The following is an 18,156-nucleotide window of genomic DNA, read 5'->3' on the forward strand; positions in this document are numbered from 1 at the left end:
AGCCCTGGTGTTCGTGGTGTAGGGCTTGGGGGAGAGGCGGCACTGGCTGGAGCTGTCACAGTAATCAATGTGCAAAAGCGAACAGTGGTGAGCGCTGAGAGCAGGCGGGCAGCCGAGCCCGGTGGGCTCGCCCCTCCCCACCGGCAAGGTGCTGGGGCGGCCCCTCAGAGGTCCGTTTTCCCGCGTCACGCAGAGACCTGCTGTCTTGGGCTTAAGGACCTTCCAGGTCCCTTCTCGGTTTGTCTAATAAACTTTTGGGAGGCGAGGGTCTCAAAGGCACGAGGGAGAATCTGTCGACCCGAGGCAGGGAGCTGCTGGCCCCACGGGGACTCTCGGAAGCGCGGCCGGACCCCGCCCCTCAGCAGCCTCGGGCTCCAGTCACACACTCCAGCCGGCAGCGCGGTGGTCAGAACGGACACACATTCCCGGGCGATGGCCTGGGTCCTACACCACCAGCTACACTCGCGTGGGGTTCCTCGCGCCGACCGCCCAGCAGACTGACCGGACGGCTGAGCCCCGCCTCCCACCGCAACGGGCCGCTCCGACTGCGCCTGCGCGCCGCCGCCTTGTGCGCGCTTTTCCGAAGCTCCCGCTTCCCTGAAACTTGTCCCTTGCGCCACGCCGTCGTCTCCAGGGCAACCCGGCGCCTCCTAGTAACCGCGCGGCCCGGCTATGGCTGCCGCGGCCCCCAGCGTGTTCCTGCTCATGGTCAACGGGCAGGTGGAGAGCGCCCAGGTGAGCGGCCGTGAGTTCTCCAGGGTCGAACCTCGGGGGAGGGAGCCAGCGTGACAGGCTTGGCGAGAGGTCGCGCGGACCCTCCGCCACGAAGTGCGGTGGGGAAACAGGCCTGGAGGGTTGAGCAGGCCGAGGCCACAGTTGGCCGAGCCCGCGTGAAGATTCGGGCAGGGGCCTCCATCCACCCAGCGACCCTCAGCTCCTCCGGCGCGGGTTGGTCTGACACAGCGATGGTGGCAGCTCTCCTGACCCGGAGGGTGTGTCTGTCCGACGGAAGGGGACAGTGCTTTCCAGTCCCCTGCATGTCCTAAGAATCGTTTGTTACTACTGTAAGACATGATATATGCCAGTCTTCATGCCCAGCCCCGCTCAGCCAGTCTTCACAACCACCCTTTGAAGTAGGTATTACTTGCACCCCCATTTTACAGATGGGAAGTTGCCCAAAGGAAGTGGCAAAACGAATTTCAAACTTGGACTGATGTCAAAGCTTTGCTGGACTTGCCTTTCCAGGCTGTTTTTAAAATATTATGATTATATTGTGAGTACTAACCAAGGTGGTCTAGGTAAAGCCCCGTGGGGTCTCTTAGTGGGCATCTCCCGCCTTCCTGTTTCATCAGGGTCGCTGCCCCACGCTCCCACCCTGTCCACCTCCTCCTTGGCCTGGTGCCTAAGGCCAGCTTCCCCTCTTCTGCTTTATCCCAGCAGGGGCCTCAGCTGGGCTGGGTCACATGTGCCTGTGTTCTCAGCAGCCCCTCATCCCCACTCTTCCCCTTCTCTGCTTGGGCCGCTCTGCAGGCCCTCAGCTCCCACCAAGCCCTGTATCCTGGGAGCACCTGTCTTCTAGACCTTTCACTTCGGCATCATTCCTTAGACCCTCCTGTGCCCACCCTGTGCCAGGTGCTAGGGACACAGAAGGCCCACATACCTGTCCCTTGTTCACAGTCTAATGGAGTTGAGAGAAATAAACATGGTCAGTGCTGTGATGGAGCACCAGGGGCTGTGGAAGCTGGGATGTAGCTCCAACAACCTGGAAGTCATGGCAGGCTCCCCGAAGTGTCAGTTTTGAAGGGTGACCAGCACTCCTCCAGGTGAAGGAATGAGAAGGGCATGTCATACAGATGTCAGAGCCTGAGCAAAAGCCTGGGGGCAGCAGTGGCCCTGGACTATCCCACATCTTGAGACCAGACCCTCCAATGAACTCCATATCCACGCACCCTGCTCTCTCAGCCCCTGCCCGCCAGGTGCCTCATGTTCAGAGTTGCTGGTGGCTGTACCTGCCTGGCTAACAGGTGGTCACAGCATGAGTCCCTGTGAGCAGAAGCTGTGTGTGCTTATTTCCAGTTTCCTGAGTACGACGACCTCTACTGCAAGTACTGTTTCGTGTATGGCCAGGACTGGGCCCCCACAGCGGTAAGCTGGACCCTACAGCCTCCCAGACTCACAGCTTTTGTGACTGGAGGGGTTTCTGAAGGCTCCATTGCACCCTTTCCCCTCCCAGTTCAGAACCAGTTAAGAGTTCACGGGTGGCACACACGTGAGTTTGTTCCCAGTGAGGCCGGGGCAGAGAATGCAGAGATCCCTGATCCACCCCTAAGGCTATGGTCGCTCCTGGGCCCTGCCCTGCAGCAAACAAAGCCAGACCAGCTCAGCTTTGCTGGGGCCACTTGCCTGAGAGGGATACAGACTCGGGGCAGTAAACGCTCCAGGCTGTTGGCTAGTAGCGGTGCTGAGGGGAAAGTGAAGGCAGGAAGGGGAGGGATGAGAGGCCAGAAAAGGCCTCCTTAAGACAGTAACTGAGCGTAGAGCTGAAGGAAGCAGGGGGATGGGCCAAGTAGAAGGCTATAGAATAAACTAGCCAGGCAGAACGACAAAGGAGAGGGCAACAGCCTGCTGGACCGTCCCCTCCTCTGAAGGAGGTGCAGGTGGAGCTTGGGCACCAGGAGAGGGGAGGGGCCTCAAGGTTTCAGGCCCTAATGGATAGAAACCCTCAAAGACCTGGGAGCCGCTCTGTCATGTCTTAGGTCCCTCTGTTCGGCAGAAGATGGTGATGAAAACAGCTCTCAGCTGTCACCTCTGGGGTGGGGTGGGAGGACATGGCAGCCTGGAGCTGGGACGCTGGCCGTCACTGTCATTGTCCTCGCAGGGGCTGGAGGAAGGCATCTCACAGATCACCTCCAAGAGCCAAGATGCGAGGCGGGCGCTGGTATGGAACTTCCCCATCGACGTCACCTTTAAGAGCACCAACCCCTACGGCTGTGAGTCTGCAGGCTTCGTCCTGCTCATCCCTGGGGCCCTCTACCAGCCTTGTCAGGTGCTCTCAGACACCTGGCTGTTTTCCCTTCCTTCCCACTTATTTGTGTGCACTTGACCTTTCCGAGGTTCTGAGGAAGTCGGTGAAGCCCAGCCTGAAACCTTGAGCAGCGACTGCCTGCGAAGGGCAGAGCCTGGTGACTGGGGCTCAGCAGTCTGGCCTCTCAACGGCTCTCCCCCATCCATCACCGCTGTGCTTCCGCCAGTCCCGAGCCCCCTGCTCCTCCTCCAAGACCCTGCCCTGAGCCAGGGGTAGGCCCTTCTCTCTGCCATGGGCACCCAGCCCTCGTCCTACCTCTGGCCTCCCAAAGTTCTCCTTGCTAGTGTCTGCAGGGTTTGTTGTCCACTGTATCTGGTCGTCTGTGATCACTCTCACTTAATGAGTGCTGCTGCTGCTGCTGTTGCTAAGTCGCTTCAGTCGTGTTTGACTCTGTGCGACCCCATAGACGGTGGCAGCCCACCAGGCTCCCCCGTCCCTGGGATTCTCCAGGCAAGAACACTGGAGTGGGTTGCCATTTGCTTCTCTAATGCATGAAAGTGAAAAGTGAAAGTGAAGTCACTCATGAGTGCTAGCTGTGTGCAAAGCCTGGCTCGCTCCACAGAGCTGTGCGTGCTCTCCAAACGTGGACTTGGCTGAGCTGTGAGATACTATCTTAAAGGTAGGCTTCTCTCCACCTCTTCTCCTGTTTAGGAAACCAAGACTCAAAACAGTGGCATCATTTGCCTTCAGCTTCACCTTGAGTAGCTGAGCACGGATCTGATTTCACAGTCCAGGCCTTCACACTGCGTGCAGCCGGCGCCCAGGCTTAGAGGGTCTGGGGTTGCAGGTCTTGAGCAGAGGCTGCCCAGTGACCCTCCTGGGCAGGACGGCCATCCTGCTGTCCATGAATAAGAAACTCTCATTGGCTCCCTGGAAGACAGCACTAGGTAACATACCAGACTCCTGCTGCCGAGGACAGGTGAATAGAGTACTTAAAAGCAAAACCAGAAAACAACTACATGAAGGCATCATCAGACAGGCAGCAGAGCATGGAACTTTATTTAGCTGCTGAGCTCCAGGAGCAAAGCAGGGCTCCAGAGAGGCCCCGCCCCCGCTCCCCCCAGGAGCATTTGCCGATTCTGGCAGAGATGATGGAGATGCCCGTTGAGACTTTTGCCAGCCAGATACTAAGCTGTAATTATACAGCACAGTGAGGAGGGCACCGGGACAGACAGATCCATACGGAGCCCCAGGCAGAACTGAATCTATGCAGACAGCCGGTTCATGACAAGGGGCAGCGCAGGAGTGGAAAGGGGACTTGAGAGTGGTCTGAGTGACCAATAAACAGGACAAGGCCTCAGGTTTATTTTAGGAAGAACAGTTACAATTAAGGAAAATGCAAATTAAAGCTAAAGTGAGGGGCTTCCCTGGTGGCTCAGTAGTAGAGACTCCACCTGCCAGTGCAGGAGACACAGGTTCGATCCCTAGTCTGGGAAGATCCCACGTGCTGCACCACAACTACTGAGCCCAAAACCACAACTTCTAAAGCCCTAGAGCCTGTGCTCCGCAATAAGAGAAGCCACCACAGTGAAGACCTGCACATCACAACAAAGAATAGCCCTTGCTCACCGCAACTACAGAAAAGCTAACACGGTGATGAAGACTCAGCACAGTCAAAATTAAATACAATCATATAAGAAAAAAGTGAGTGGCCACAATGCAGGCACCAGAACAGCCCAATCAGGAAGCTTGAGGATGGCAAGTTGTCATGAAGGGTGCCAAGCGCTGGCTCAGGGAACAAGGCTGGAGTGGGTGCTGCGCCCCCGGGAAGCAGCTGGGGGGACATGTGCTGAGCCCCTGCTTGACTGTGCACCCCACAGACATGCTAGATGGGACCAAGTTGAGCAGACCCTGTAGGTGACATGGTTTGGTTGCATCCCGTGAACACTGAGTCTAAGAAGCTGAAAGAAATCTATGCACTGTTCCATTCCCATGGTACAAAGTTCAGAACACAGGCAGAACCAAAGGACCAGGCTGGGAACACTTGCTTTGGTGGTGAAACCTTAGGAAAAGCAGTGACAATCTCTGAACGGCCCTCCCCGCCCCAGGAACACTTCATGTGGGTTGGCCACGAGCCAGCTCCTGCCTCCACCGGAGGGGCCCAGAGTGGAGGGAGTTCTCTTCTGGGCCTCCAGGGGGCAAGACTGCCCACCGGGAACACTGGGAACTGTTAGGATTCCAGTTAGGATTCCAGAGGAAGGGCGTACAGGCCTCTGCTTCCCCTCTGTCCTCCTGGACCGGACCGGACACCACCCCTCCCAGGACCCACCCCGCTGGCCTGAGTCTGACACCCCTTCAAAAAAGGTCCCAGGACCGGACCCCACCCGATCACACCTGGATGCCTGCCGACTTCCTGGGTCTGTGGACAGTGGAATCACAGCATCCCAGGCAGGGCATCGGCCTGTACTGGACAGCTGCCAGGCTCTGCCCCCCTCTTCCCGCCTCCTGAATCCTGGGTGGCAGAAGCCCCTGGTGTGGGGTGGGAGGTCCCCACATTCACCCCGTTCTCTGTCAGCCCCATACCTGGGGGCTTCAAGGACCACGGCCCTGCTCTCTGCCCTGCTCTTCCCAGGATTCCCCACGGGCTGACCCCTGCCTTGTCGTTCGAAGGGCCGCAGATCGTGCTCAGCGTGTACGGGCCGGACGTGTTCGGAAATGACGTGGTCCGAGGATACGGGGCGGTGCACGTGCCCCTCTCACCTGGCCGGTAGGTCCTCCCTCCATGCTCCCTGGGCTGCTGGCCACGCAGCTTTGGGAGGTGGGCACCCTCTGCCAGGCTCCTATCCAGAGGAACCCCCCTGGAGGTGGGGAGTAGATGGGGCCTTGCAGGGGTGGGGGCGCAGCCCCATCTGGGAGGAGGCAGGGGTGGGCAGTGTCCTGGGCTTCGAGAGGCCCCAGGGGTTGGAGTTGAGACATTCATTCCTTCTTTCCTTCCCGAGAGCCCGCATGGCTGCTGCCTTTGTGCGCGGTTCTGCTGGCCTGAGGACGACATGTCAGACACATGTGAGCTCAGGGCCCTGCCCTCGGCAGCCCCCATTAGTGGGCAGGGTGGAGAGTTGAGGCTCTGTCTCATCAAGCCCCATGACAGATGTAGACACAGTGCAGACAGGACGTCTGGGCACAGGGGGACCAGGCGGGCCCTAAGGAGTAGGACTAGGTCAGAGGGGGCGGAGGGAGGCGGCACAGCAGGCAGCCGAGAGGTGTTGGGACAGGACCTGCTCGCTGATCACAGCGGGTGGGACCCTGGGGGCTGCCATGGGCTTCCTGGAGGAAAGGTATCCGGGCAGCACAGGGGGACATTAGGGGAAAGGCAAGACCCTGTGAGGGTGCAGCTGAGCTGGGGTTGGTGTCTGTAACCCTCACATCCTCTGGCCCTTGAAAACAGGCAGGGCTCTCGGGAACTTGGCCCTGGAGGCGGCCTCGGCTTTAACCTCTGGGCACTCCAGCTTGTCCCTCACTGGAGGCTCAGAAAGTTCCAGCACTTTCCCTTGATTCAGCACAGCTGTGAAAACATTTGTTTCAGGCACAAAAAGACCATCCCCATGTTTGTCCCAGAATCTACATCTAAACTGCAAAAGTTTACCAGGTGAGTAGACGCCTATCCCCCGTCCCCAGGGCGCCCATCCTGGCCTCAGTGGTGGGAAGGAAGGCTGTCACATTCCCCCACCCCTCCTTATCATGCTGAACACCTCTGCATGAGGGGCCTCTGCCAGGAGGTGACATCTGAGCAGGGCTTAGAGCCAAGGGTGGGGCCATCGTGGCAGAGCCCAGAGAAGATTGCAGGCACAGGGAGTAGGTAATGGACTTGGCAGCACAGCCAGCGGGGGCTGGACACAGGGTCTGGGTGAGACCAGCCGAGGCCTCTGGCCCCTTCCCTCATCTGAACAGGAGCTGGAGGGTGGCTGGGCCTGGCTGGCTGTTGGGGGTAGGGATGGAGAACAGTCAGCTCAGCTGCTGGGTGGGCGGGCAGGATGAGGGGAACGTGGCTGGAGCCCTGCTGGCTGGAGGAAGCTTCCTGAGCTCTGAGGCCTGGGGAGCATGGCTGGGTGCTTGCTGCCCCTGGGAGCTCCTCCGGAAGCCACTGTGATTGGGCCAGTGTCGGCTGGAGGTGACATCACCACCCACAGGGCAGCTGTGGGGTGTCAAGGGCCTTGTGGGTCCACACATCCTGGCCACGTCCACACTGCTCGGGGGAGAACTGTGGGCCCCCGTGTGCTGTCTCCCTGAGGAAGGGGCTTCTGGCTAGGGAAGACCTCACTGCTGACCAGGTGGTAGCAGGGGTGTCTCCTGCTCTTCTTGCTGGGGGGGTGGGGGGGTGGGCAGGGGGCGCTCTTGCCCCAGCTGGACTGTGTGAGCTTGGATGATGGAACCCAGGGCAGCAGCTGAATCGACAAGACCTCCGCAGTCCAGGGCCCTTGGAGGCCACTGAGAAGCTGGCCAAGCAGCCCCTCCAAACACCCCCTCTCTGGGTGCTCTGCTCCCAAGCACCCTTCCTCAGCCTGCTGCCTACCCACTCCCCTGCGACTGCTTCCTGTGACCACTGTGACCAGTTACCACAGATGTGGTGGCTTAAAACCAAAGACGTTAAGTTCTCTCAACAGGACCTGGTATCTCTGGGGCCATCACTCCGCCCCTCCAATCTGATGCTCAAGGGTTTCCCCAAGATGCCACCACATGGGCGACTCAGGCATGTCTCTGCCCCAAGGAGCCGCTGGTGCTCCTACAGCAGCATCTGTCCTTGGCACATGCCAGCCCTGGGGGCTGCTTCCCCAGCTTGGTCCTCAGCGCAGCCTGGCAGGCAGGTACAGGTGGAGCCCTGCTCCTCCGACGGGGAAACTGAGGCGCAGTCAGTGAGGCTCCTCCCGACCTGCCACAGCCACATCCCTTGGTGCCTGTGTGGGTGTAAAGGACCCAGGCCAGTGCCACCTCCCTGCCGTTGGGAGCGAGGTGGCAGGACACTGCCCAGGCCGGGGGCACAGACATCTTGGCCAGAGCCCCGTCAGGTTGGGCCTGTGATCACATCCCCGGGACACTGGAGAACACTAGGGCCCAGAGTCGGGAAGTGACTAGTCTAGGGTCCCGCTCTACTAGGACAGCAGAGAGCCCTGATCTTGTCCCTCTGCCCACCCCCAAGGATGGCTGCTGGACTCCGGGTGGGGCCCCCTGGGTTCAGGCCGTGCACCCTCCCAGCCCTAGCCCTCCCTCTGCTTTTGCCCACAATGACCGTACCCATGGACGGTGTCCAGCTGAGGAGGAGGGTGGTGTGGGGAGGCTCTTCCCCGGGAAAGGGCTGAAGGGAGAGCCCATGCCATGTCTGCAGGACCCCCAAGCTCCTTGCTCACCCGCTCCCCTGTCTTCCCAGCTGGTTCATGGGACGGCGACCCGAGTACACAGACCCCAAAGTGGTGGCTCAGGGGGAAGGCCGGGAAGGTAAAGGTTCACCCCTCACCCTGGGCAGGGTGGGCATGGAAGGGACCAGGTGAGCCCCCAGGAGTCAGATGGGTGGAGCAGGGCCCAGCTCAGAAAGGTTGCCACTTCCATCGCCCTGTCCCCAGGGCAGCCCCTTCTCCCAGGGAGGAATGTGGGCTGGGCAGTGTTGCCCCCACTTTCCAGGAGGGAACATGGAAGCTGTTGATTCCCAAAGCAGCCTGGATCTGTCTCTGACCCAGCTTGGCTGACTCTGTCCTTCTGTCCCCAGTGACCCGTGTCCGCTCCCAGGGCTTCGTCACTCTCCTCTTCAACGTGGTGACCAAGGACATGAGGAAGCTGGGCTATGACACCGGGCCTCCGGACACACAGGGCGTCTCGGGGCCCAGCCCACCCCAGGGCCTCCCCCGGTGAAGGCAACAGCCCTCTGCCCAGCAATCGTATAATAAAGTGTAACCTTTTCACAGAGCCTGGGCTAGGGCTGCGCCGACTTTTGCAGCACATCCCCTGGGAGCAGGGCCCTCACCTCAGAGAGCACCGCCCATGGCCGCTGCACAGAACAGCCACCAGCACGCGCGCTTGGACTCAACACTGATCTCAACGGCTCACAGCTGTGTGCCCCTCACACCCCGACACGTTCGGCCCTAAAACCTGCCTGCTTGGTGCCTGGCACATGTCAAACTGACCATGCTCCATGGCTCCAGTTCCATGGATGCCTGCCACCCTTGGACAGGGGACGGGCTGAGAGCCTCCCCAGGTGGGTGGTATTGCAGGGGGAGAACCCACTTGCCCTCGGCCAACGCCAGGCCACCTGACCACCCGCTGGCAGCTTCAGGGGAGCCCTCTGAGCAGGTCACAGGGCTCGCCCAGTGTTCTCTCCTTGGCAGGATTTGAAGGGAGCCCCCGGCTCATGTTCCCCCAGTTCCTCTGGAAACCAGAAGTTTATGCTACTCAGGGCCACTCCCCCTGCCCCAACTCATTGTGCTCCCTGGAATAGGCAGCAGGACGCTGGCCTTTTCTGCATGAGGAGTCCTCTCCTGCTCTGGCCTCTGCTCCGCAGGCGCATCCCCCGTGGCCCCATCCCAGCTTCCAGAACACCCCTGGTCATCAGACCAGCCTACGGCCACCGGACTCCAGCCACCCTTGACGCATCCCCATCCACCTGGATGGTTCCTCCCTGACATGGCCTCTCTCTCAGCTCCTCCCTTGTCATGACCTTGACTGTACAGGAGCTCCCCAGTCCACTCCTTCCCTGATGCTCAGGCTCACACAGGCACCGGGACCAGCTCAGTGGCCAAGCTGGGTCCAGGTGGGAACTGGCTCCTGAGCCGGCCCCTCACAGTGTTTCAGGATTGATGAGGGTGGAGGCAGGGGAAGGACACAACCAGAAACCGCATCATGATACAAATGATAAATTATATTTATACAGTAAATAAGTATCAATAGTCAATACGAGTTCAAAACCAGCCACCTGCCCCTGGACTGAGAATGGCTGGGTTACACCCCCACCATGGCACCTGGGCAGGAGGGCGCTTGATGGCACACATCCCACACTCTGGCAGTGCCAGTGGCTTCATGATCAGTGCAACGGGCAATGGGAAGAGGTGCCTGGGGATGGGTCTGATCGAGGGCGGGAGCTGAGGCTACCTGGGCTTCGGAGGCCTGTGTCACGTCAGGAAGGGCTCCTAACTGATGAGGAGCGGCCCCAGCACCCAGTAGTGTGGTCCTACCACCTGTGCAGGCGTCAGCCCATCCCTCCCTGGGGGAACATCTTGCCCCAAGCCCGCTCTCCCCTGGGCCGCTGGGAGAGGAGAGCCGGTCCGGCCTTCCTGATGACTCAGGAGCCCACAGTCCAGCCCAAGTCTCTGGGCTGGAGGTGGCCTCCGAAAGGAGGAGCAGAGTGAGCTCTCCAGGCTGCTCTGTCAGCCTCCCGTGCCCAGCACTGCAAGCAGAGGGACCTGGTGTTAACTGCCCTTGGTGCCGGAGGCAAGACGTCCACTGTGGAAATGGAGACTGACTTGCCCACTAGGCTAGCTGTCCAGACATGGGACTCGGGGCCAATGTCCCTGCTCTGGGGAGGAGTGAGTCTCTTCTGATCTTTGTGACTTAATACTTCTTTAAATTGTGGTGGGTGGGACAAAGGAAGCAGGGGAGAGGGAGGTAAGATTAGTGCATGTTTGTTAATATCTTTTCTGTATAAGAGTGATTTTTGATCCTCTCCAAAGAAAGAGATGGTTATTTCTACATCACAACATGTGTCTGGAGGGCAGGTGAGTGTGTGGGAGCCAGGCTTGGGCCGCAGCCCGTCAGCCTAGGGCTGTCCCAGGAGCCACAGCAGAGCCCCACTGCCCCCTGACAAGCCGCCAGCACTGTCCCCACCTCTGCCCTGAGGGTGGAGGGAGCTAAGGGGGAGGTCACAGAGACAGGGTTCCATCCCATGTTTCCACTGTAAACGCGAGTCCTGTTAACTGTGCATGCCTTCAGTCACAGAAGTTAGCTGATAAAACCTGGTGAGTAACATTCATATGTTAGATTTTGTCTTTAACTTTCATGTTGGTACATCAGTAAGAAAAATAGCCTCTCTCTTAGATCTAGCCAAAAAGGCTGAAAGTCAGTTTGGTAATTTACCAAAAAAGGGAGTTAAAGGAAAAGGCAACTAGAGGCTACAATTTTTTGTTACTATTGTAGGTTTTTCTTTTTTTTTTTAATATCTTTTATGTGTAATCAAATTCCCATATTTTTCCTATAAAGAATTTGCTTTAGTTTTTCCATAAGGCATTTTTTTGTCTCTTCGTATTTAAATTTTCTTACAGAGTTAAAACCATAAATAAGAGAATTTAAACCACTAACATGACACTGCCAATATCTTAATTCAGCCAGACCTGGTAAATTCTATCAAAACTAGACAGTTAAATAAGAACCACGTTATAAAAATATTAGCCAAAAAAAGACTATTTGATAATTCTGCAAACTCAAATATGAAACTGTACTAAACAAAATCTGTGCAAATGCATACAAGCACGGAGCACGTGGCAGGGCTACGCTCAGGTTAGTTTAAAGCTTCTCTAGTGGATTTAATTCAAGAGTTGTTCCACGGTGGTGGCGTTCACTTTGAACTCACGCACGAGTCAAAGAAAAGTAAAACACGCACAACTGCGTCCCCAAAAGGTCAGTGTCTGAGGGTGCTGGCACTCCATCCGGTCCATGCCTGGGGCTGCCCGGGGTGTCCCTGGGGCTAGGGGTGGGGGCCAGGTCCCGGGCGAGAGTGTCCCAGAGACCCTGGGCTGAGGCTGGACTGGCACTTCACATGGCCGCCGCCTCGGCCAAGCCCCCGAGAGCTGGCAGATCCCCACAGAGGCAATGGGGTGGCCAGGCTGGGTCAGGGGGCCCCCACAGGACACGGGCCCGGGGACCCACATGCTGTGTGATGCCTCTTGTCTGCTGCCACCGCTCACCCCTCAGACTGAGGCCCGGGATCACAGAGACACCCTCTGCTCAGGAAGCTGGACAGGACGCCCTGACACCCATCCCCCTGCTCTCCGACCCCTTCCACAAGCGACAGTCCCTGCTCGGCGTCCTCGGCATGGATGCTCTGCACGGGTCCCGGCCGGGCACTAGAGGAGGAACGGGTTGGTTGTGCCGGTGGCCTGAGCTGCCGACTGGGGTACACCCAGGCTGCCCACCATGTTCATTGCAGCAGGGCCCAGAGGTGGCAGGGAGGAGCTGCTGGCCCCCAGGCCTGGGTGGGAGGCCGCGGAGGTCATGGAGGCCACAGCCACAGGCTCCACACCTGGGCTAGGACCAAAGGACGCACTGCCCCCTAGCACTGGGCTCCCCCGCAGCTGGTTCAGCGTCAGCGGCTGCGGCTGGTTAACCTGGAAGGGGTTGACAGGGGCCGAGGCCGTGGCGGCACCTGGGGAGAGAGTGGGAGAGGCAGTGGCTGTGGGCAGAGCAGCAGCGTCCCTGGGCCCCGGGGCTGAACTACAATGCCAGGGAGGCCACCCAGGCAGCCCCGCCTCTGGGCGCGATGTCCAGAGGAGGAAACTCAGGCTGTGAGGAGCCAAGTGATGGGCCAGGCTGACAGGGGCCAGCGCCTACTCCAGGCTGGCACCCTGGGCACCGTCAGCAGCAGCCACAGGTGCAGGGAGAGAGGGGAGCCATGGGGGAGGCGGGACGAGCAGCGCAGCCTGAAAGCAGTCCCCACATGCTGTACCGGGGGACCCTGACCTCATGAAATCTCTGAGAAGTCCTGCGATCAAGGAGAGACGCAGACCCCTATCCCTTCAGGAGCTCATGGCTGGGGCTTCTGCACTTTTGCTCGAGGCTCTGAGAGCTTGGCCCTGCCAAGTCCTCAGGCCAAATGCCCTGAACGTAACCCGTTCCTGTCCTTGTAGAGCCCAAGGAAAACTCGGGGAAGGGCGGGGGCTTCCTTAAGGAAGAGGGTTGCCTGGACTGGGGCTGAAGGGTAGATCTGACCCTCCCACCCAGGGAGAAGCAAGACAGCCAGGCCGGTGGGACAGAGCATGTGGCAGGGATGGTGAGCAGCTCACGCAGCTGAGGGTGTGAGCACACTGGGACTCGGGACTGGGGCGGGACATGGGGCCCTGGCCACCGACTCAAGGGCTGGGGCCTGTCCTGCAGCCTTGTGGAGCCCCTGTGGGTGGAGAGCCCACCAGCAGGGAGGATGGGCTCGGGACAGAGGGCAGAGTTCCGGCCCCAGAAGAGGCAGAACCCAGGGCAGGGGCAAAGTGAGGGTCCCTGGAGCATGGCTCGGCAGAGGACCCAGGTACACTCACCCAAAGCGGGGGCAGCCAACCCTGGCTCCCCTGGCCCCCAGAAGTGTCCCAAACTCATGCTTGCTAGAGGGTTTCCCTGGCTGGGGGCACCAAGCCAGGGGCAGCTTCTGCTCTGTGGTCTCAACTGAGAGGAGGGGCTGTTTTCCAGCCCCTCACAAGGCCCCCCGAGAGGCACCAGTGCTGGCCCAGGATGTGGGTGCTCCAGAGCGTGCTCCCCACCTGCCTACGGCCTGTGGGAAAAGTCCATCCAGGGTTGGAGGGGAGGTCAGCGCCCACAGGCCTGCCCCAGGGCCACTCTCAAGAAGGGTGGATGGCTGGGGGAACCCAGGAAGCCACATACCTGGTGCCAGGAAGGGGTTGAGGGCCTGTGCCGGCGGGGCTGGCCTGGTCACCAGTGAGTCCAGGTTGACCAGGGCCGCGTTGGGGCCCAGGAAGGACTCTGGGGTTTTCCGGGCACCACTGGGCTTGCTCGAGGCGACGGTCAGGGGCTGAGACTCAAAGGGATCAGGGCTGGAGGTTCCATTGTTCTGGGTCGGCGGAGAGGCTGCCTTGGCTGCAAGACAAGGACACACATGGACCAGTGAGCTGGGAGGGCGGGGGCCCAGGACAGGTGCATCCCACCCTGCAGTATCCAGAACCCAGATGTCCTCAGATGCTGCCTCGCTGGGGACGTGCATGGCTGCTCCAGAGGATAGGACGTTCATGGCAGAGCTTTCCCAACAGCCCCAAACTGGAGCTGCCAGCAGCCACAGGGCAGGGCTCGCACCATCAGACCCGAATCCAGGGACAGAAGGTGTGGGGAGGGAGAGAGCAACCAAGAGAAGCAGGGACCAACAGCACGGCACCGTCTCCACACACGACAACAGCACTGTGGGTTGGTGGCTACGCGTGAGTAAATTACATCTTTTGGATGTTTTCATTTTTTAAAGTTTTTACAAAGGACATGAATCTCTCAACAATAAGAAAGCAAATGATTTTTAAAACTTCAGCCAATAGAGGGTGTGCTGAGACAGGCCAGCAGGACATGGATGTTCTGCCAAGATGTGAAAAGGCAATGTGGATGTGGGTTCCTAGAAATGGTGGTGCCTTTGCTCATTGTTCCTGCAGCTCCACGTCCAGGAGCCTGGTCTCGAGAAATACCACACAGAGACACACAACCTGGAAGTCAGCCTGAAACGTCCTCCCCTAAGTGAAAAATTCAGTAACATCGCTGAGATTCTACAGAGCTATTTCTAAAGGATTTGTAATGCTGAGAGAAAATGTTTTCAATCTGTTTTTCCAAAAAGTCACGGGGGCAGGATTGGACTCTCACGCCACCGTGAGTTCCAACGACAAAGGCCGTACGTAACAGCTCAGGAAAAGTACTGGAATGAAGCTTGGTGGCCACGAGCACACGGAAGAATTGGAAACGATTCTCATTTTCTTCCGTAAGCGTTTCCAAACTTTCTATTGATACAGTGGAACTCCTCTGGAGTCGGGGTAAACACTTCACAGGCCCAGGGAAGCGTGTTCAGACTTCTCACTAGGCGCAGGGAGCAGGTATGGACAGTTAGGTTGTGCTTTGGCTGTGGAGGACACACGGAAGCTTGCTGCTTTCTTCATGTGGCAAAACAAAGAGCCCAGGAAGCAGCAGTTCTAAGGCGCTTCCGGCCCCTCAAGCCGCAAGGCCTGGGGGTGGTGCACGGTGCCAGGCTGCCCGTACCTTCAACCAGCCCAGCCCGGCTGCTGGGGGAGGCACAGGAGGCAGTGGGAAATGGGGAGGGGGAGCCGAGAGGAGAGAGCAACGAGAAAAGTTGCTCTGGCAAGAGGGGTGGCCCTGGGGATACTCTGTCCCCAGCCCTGTGCGGTGTGTAAAGAGGGCGTCCAGCCCCTTCCTCGGCCCGCCACCCTGACCACTCCCAGCCTAGGGGCACACGAGGAGGGGTCAGGCCTCCTGCACAGTGGCTGGTGGGCAGTGCAGGAGCTGCTTGTGTGTGTTTGTGTGTGCATATATCTCTGTGTGCGCATGCGCACAAGTGTGTATGTATGTGTGTGTGCATGTTTTTATGTATGTGGATATATGTCTGTGTGTGCATATATCTGTGTGTATATCTGCACACGCACTTGTGTGTGTGCACGTCTGTCTGTGTGTGCATGTCTGTGCGCACATGTACGCATGTGTATGCACGTGTATATGTGTGTGTGTGAGCATGTGGCTCTGTGTGTGCATATACCTGTGTGTGTGTGTGTGTGTGTGTCAAAGATGCCTGCCTATACAGAGACCTGAGTGGTCTAGAAAAGGGGGCGCCTCTGGAGAGCTGGGAGGAAGGAGGCAGATGGAGGTGGGGCAGGAGCCATGTGGGGCTGGAAGCTAGGGCAGTAGCCTCTGCAGGCAGCCCCAGGGCAGGAGGCTGAGGCGGCCCAGCGAGAGGACAGAAAGCTCAAGGGCATCCACTGCTGCCCCGAGTCACTCCAGCTCTGAGTCAGACAAGAGGGAAGTGTGTGGAGTCACTGGGCTCACGACTGTCATCCCTGCAGAGACGGGATTGGTCAAGGGCATAGGACCGTGCGGAAACCACCACCACCTCATGTACCTGCTTTTTTTGAAGTTCGGAGGTTGTCAAATTCAGAGAAGTCATCTTTAATTGTACCATTCAGATTACTGAAGAGATCGAAGGACCCTGGGGGAGAGAGTGGTGGTGACTGCAGGGGGCCTCCACTCCCTGCCTTCCACTGCCCACCTGGGCCGGGGTGGGCAGGCATCTCTGCCCCTTGTGGGGAGAACCAGAGAGCCAGCTGAGGAAAGGGAGGTGAAGCACAGGCTTGGGTTACCAGGTGGGCAGGGCGGGGACCAGGAGAGGGACTCCCCATGCAGAGTGGGGTGCTCAGACTGAAGCAGAGGAGCCAGGAAGGGGGTCTCACCAGAGGAAGACACAGGCTTGGCAGCCGAGGCTGCAGCCCAGGGGTCAGCAGCTTTCCCTGCGCTGGGGGCTGGCTGCTGCGGGGCAGCCCAGGGGTCCGAGCCCTTGGGAGCAGAGTGTGTGCCGGCTCCAGTGGGTGCCCCCCATGGGTCGACGGAGGCGGCTGGCTTGGCACCTGTGGAGAGGTAGGGTTGGCTCGAAGATGCCCGGTGAAATGGCTGGGCAGCTGGAGTGAGAAGGGGAGGGCCACCCCTGGGTGGTAGGAGCACCCAGGGGGAGAGGGCCGCAGAGCCTGCTGGCAGACTCGTGTGCTTCAGAGAGCACAGGGCACACACCTGGGCGCCACCACAGCCACTCGGCGGATCTGGACAGGCCCTTCCCTGAAGGACAGACAGACTTCTATACCCTGAAACTGTCCGTGGGGAGGGGGCTGACTCCAAGAGCACCCACATGCTGGCTCTCCCCCCTCGGAGCATTACAGGTGCCCACACCATGCCCCTGCGCCCCGTCCCAGTGGCCAGCACCTCCCCTAGGCGAGCGGTGCGGGGCCCCTGAATCAGGTGCCCGGCAGACACGCCACAAGGCTGTGTTCACGTGTTTTATTTGGGAGGCTCAGCTGTGCTGCTTTCCTGCTGTGCGACGTTCCGCTCTGAGACAGAGAAGGAGAGGCGGGTGTGCTTGTGTGGCTGCCGCTCCCCAGGAGCCCCTCACAGCTCCCCTTGCCCTCCATGAGGTGCTGACTCTGTTCGCCTCCTGAGGGGCTGCTTTTCTCCATCATGCTCATCAGTGGGGTTCTTTCCACATCTGGCTGCTGATTCTCTTCCATGAGTTACAAACATCTTCTCACTTGTGGACTTTCCCTTCACCCTCCTTAAGGGGTCACTTGAAGAATGGAGAAGTTCTCAACGGGGATGGGGCAGGACCCCCGGGATTTTCCTCTGATTTGTGCTTTCCGGGACATGCAGGAGCTCCATCCCCACACGCGGCCTCAGTAATACTTTTTACTATAGTTTTTATTTCCATAAGGGATTTATACAACTTTTGTAAAAGTTAGTCCTAGGGACTGTTATGTTTCTAAAACTTCCTTTTCTAATTACCTTTTTGTTATGCAGAGAAACAACTGAAGTTCACATAGTAATTTTCATATCCAGCAATCTTACTAAACTCAATTCTAATCACTCAAATTCATCCTATTTATTCTCACAGTAATTCTAATAATAACTCTCAATTCCAATAAACCCCTCCCTGGAAGCTACGCACTCTCTCCCATCTCTCATAAAGGATGGGGGCGGAGCTCTTCGAGTTCCTTTTCTTTCTATCTTGCTGCACTGGCCAGAACCACCCGTCCCAACACATGGCAGGGGTGCACACTGCATCCATGTCTTGCTCTTAAACATTTACCATTAAATGGCACCATTTACCATGACAGGCTTTCTCCTTTCAGAAGCTGATCAGGTTACAGAAGCTCTGCATTATTTCAAGTTTGCTAAGACTTTTGCAATAAACAGCTGGTGAATTTTGTCAACCTGTTTCTGCCTTTACAAAGATGACTGCATGATTTTTCTCTTTGGGTTTATTAATATGGTACATTAATACATTTCCTGGGGATTCCCAGGTGGCTCAGTAGTAAGGAATCTGTCTGCCACTGCAGGAGATGCAAGTTCAATCCCTGGGTTGGGAAGATTCCCTGGAGAAAGAAATGGCAACCCATTCCAGTATTCTGGCTGGAAAATTCCATAAACAGAGAAGCCTGGCGGGCTACAGTCCATGGGGGTCGCAAAGAGTCAGACATAACTTAGCAACTACACACCAACCATGCATTTCCTGACTTGGTCCTGGCAAACAAGGCTTTTCATAATGCACTATACCATTTTTATGCTTTTCTCATTTTGATTTTGCAATTGCTTCTTTGCTGAGGGTTTTTGCATCCATATTCCTAAGTGAGCCT

At 58.0% G+C, this 18,156-nt stretch overlaps 2 protein-coding genes across 11 annotated transcripts in view; one reads left to right on the plus strand and one right to left on the minus strand.

Annotated features, from left to right (window-relative positions):
• The first annotated feature begins 582 nt into the window (after window positions 1-582).
• On the plus strand, window positions 583-8,980 carry B9D1 (B9 domain containing 1). Of its 2 annotated transcripts, none has more exons than XM_005887266.2 (7): window positions 583-735; window positions 2,077-2,145; window positions 2,879-2,990; window positions 5,696-5,792; window positions 6,609-6,671; window positions 8,448-8,515; window positions 8,784-8,980. In XM_005887266.2, the coding sequence occupies exons 1-7, from the start codon at window positions 673-675 to the stop codon at window positions 8,924-8,926; spliced, it is 615 nt and encodes a 204-aa protein (XP_005887328.1). In that variant the 5' UTR covers window positions 583-672; the 3' UTR covers window positions 8,927-8,980. The 2 variants fall into 2 exon arrangements, with proteins under 2 accessions (XP_005887328.1, XP_070245704.1); XM_070389603.1 differs by lacking the exon at window positions 583-735 and adding an exon at window positions 1,164-1,273.
• A 928-nt stretch (window positions 8,981-9,908) lies between these two features.
• Window positions 9,909-18,156, minus strand: part of EPN2 (epsin 2) — a 52,731-nt gene continuing 44,483 nt past the window's right edge. For all 9 annotated transcript variants that reach the window (XM_070389602.1, XM_070389601.1, XM_070389600.1 and 6 more), the window contains 4 exons: window positions 16,210-16,383; window positions 15,882-15,968; window positions 13,649-13,861; window positions 9,909-12,425 (listed from right to left, as the gene is read on the minus strand). In XM_070389602.1, coding sequence (XP_070245703.1) covers window positions 12,127-12,425; window positions 13,649-13,861; window positions 15,882-15,968; window positions 16,210-16,383 — 773 coding nt within the window. In that variant the 3' untranslated portion in view covers window positions 9,909-12,126. The remainder of the gene's footprint in view (window positions 12,426-13,648; window positions 13,862-15,881; window positions 15,969-16,209; window positions 16,384-18,156) is intronic.

Source organism: Bos mutus, chromosome 19 (genome assembly GCF_027580195.1).
Source record: "Bos mutus isolate GX-2022 chromosome 19, NWIPB_WYAK_1.1, whole genome shotgun sequence".
In the NCBI taxonomy this organism is placed as follows: Eukaryota; Metazoa; Chordata; class Mammalia; order Artiodactyla; family Bovidae; genus Bos; species Bos mutus.

What these genes read in the sequence shown, in the direction of transcription:
- B9D1 (XM_005887266.2), top strand. Translation starts at nt 673, where the DNA reads ATGGCTGCCGCGGCCCCCAGCGTGTTCCTGCTCATGGTCAACGGGCAG. An exon ending in GGCAGGTGGAGAGCGCCCAG is followed by an intron (nt 736 to 2,076) that starts GTGAGCGGCCGT and finishes GCTTATTTCCAG; the next exon opens with TTTCCTGAGTACGACGACCT. An exon ending in TCAGGGGGAAGGCCGGGAAG is followed by an intron (nt 8,516 to 8,783) that starts GTAAAGGTTCAC and finishes TTCTGTCCCCAG; the next exon opens with TGACCCGTGTCCGCTCCCAG.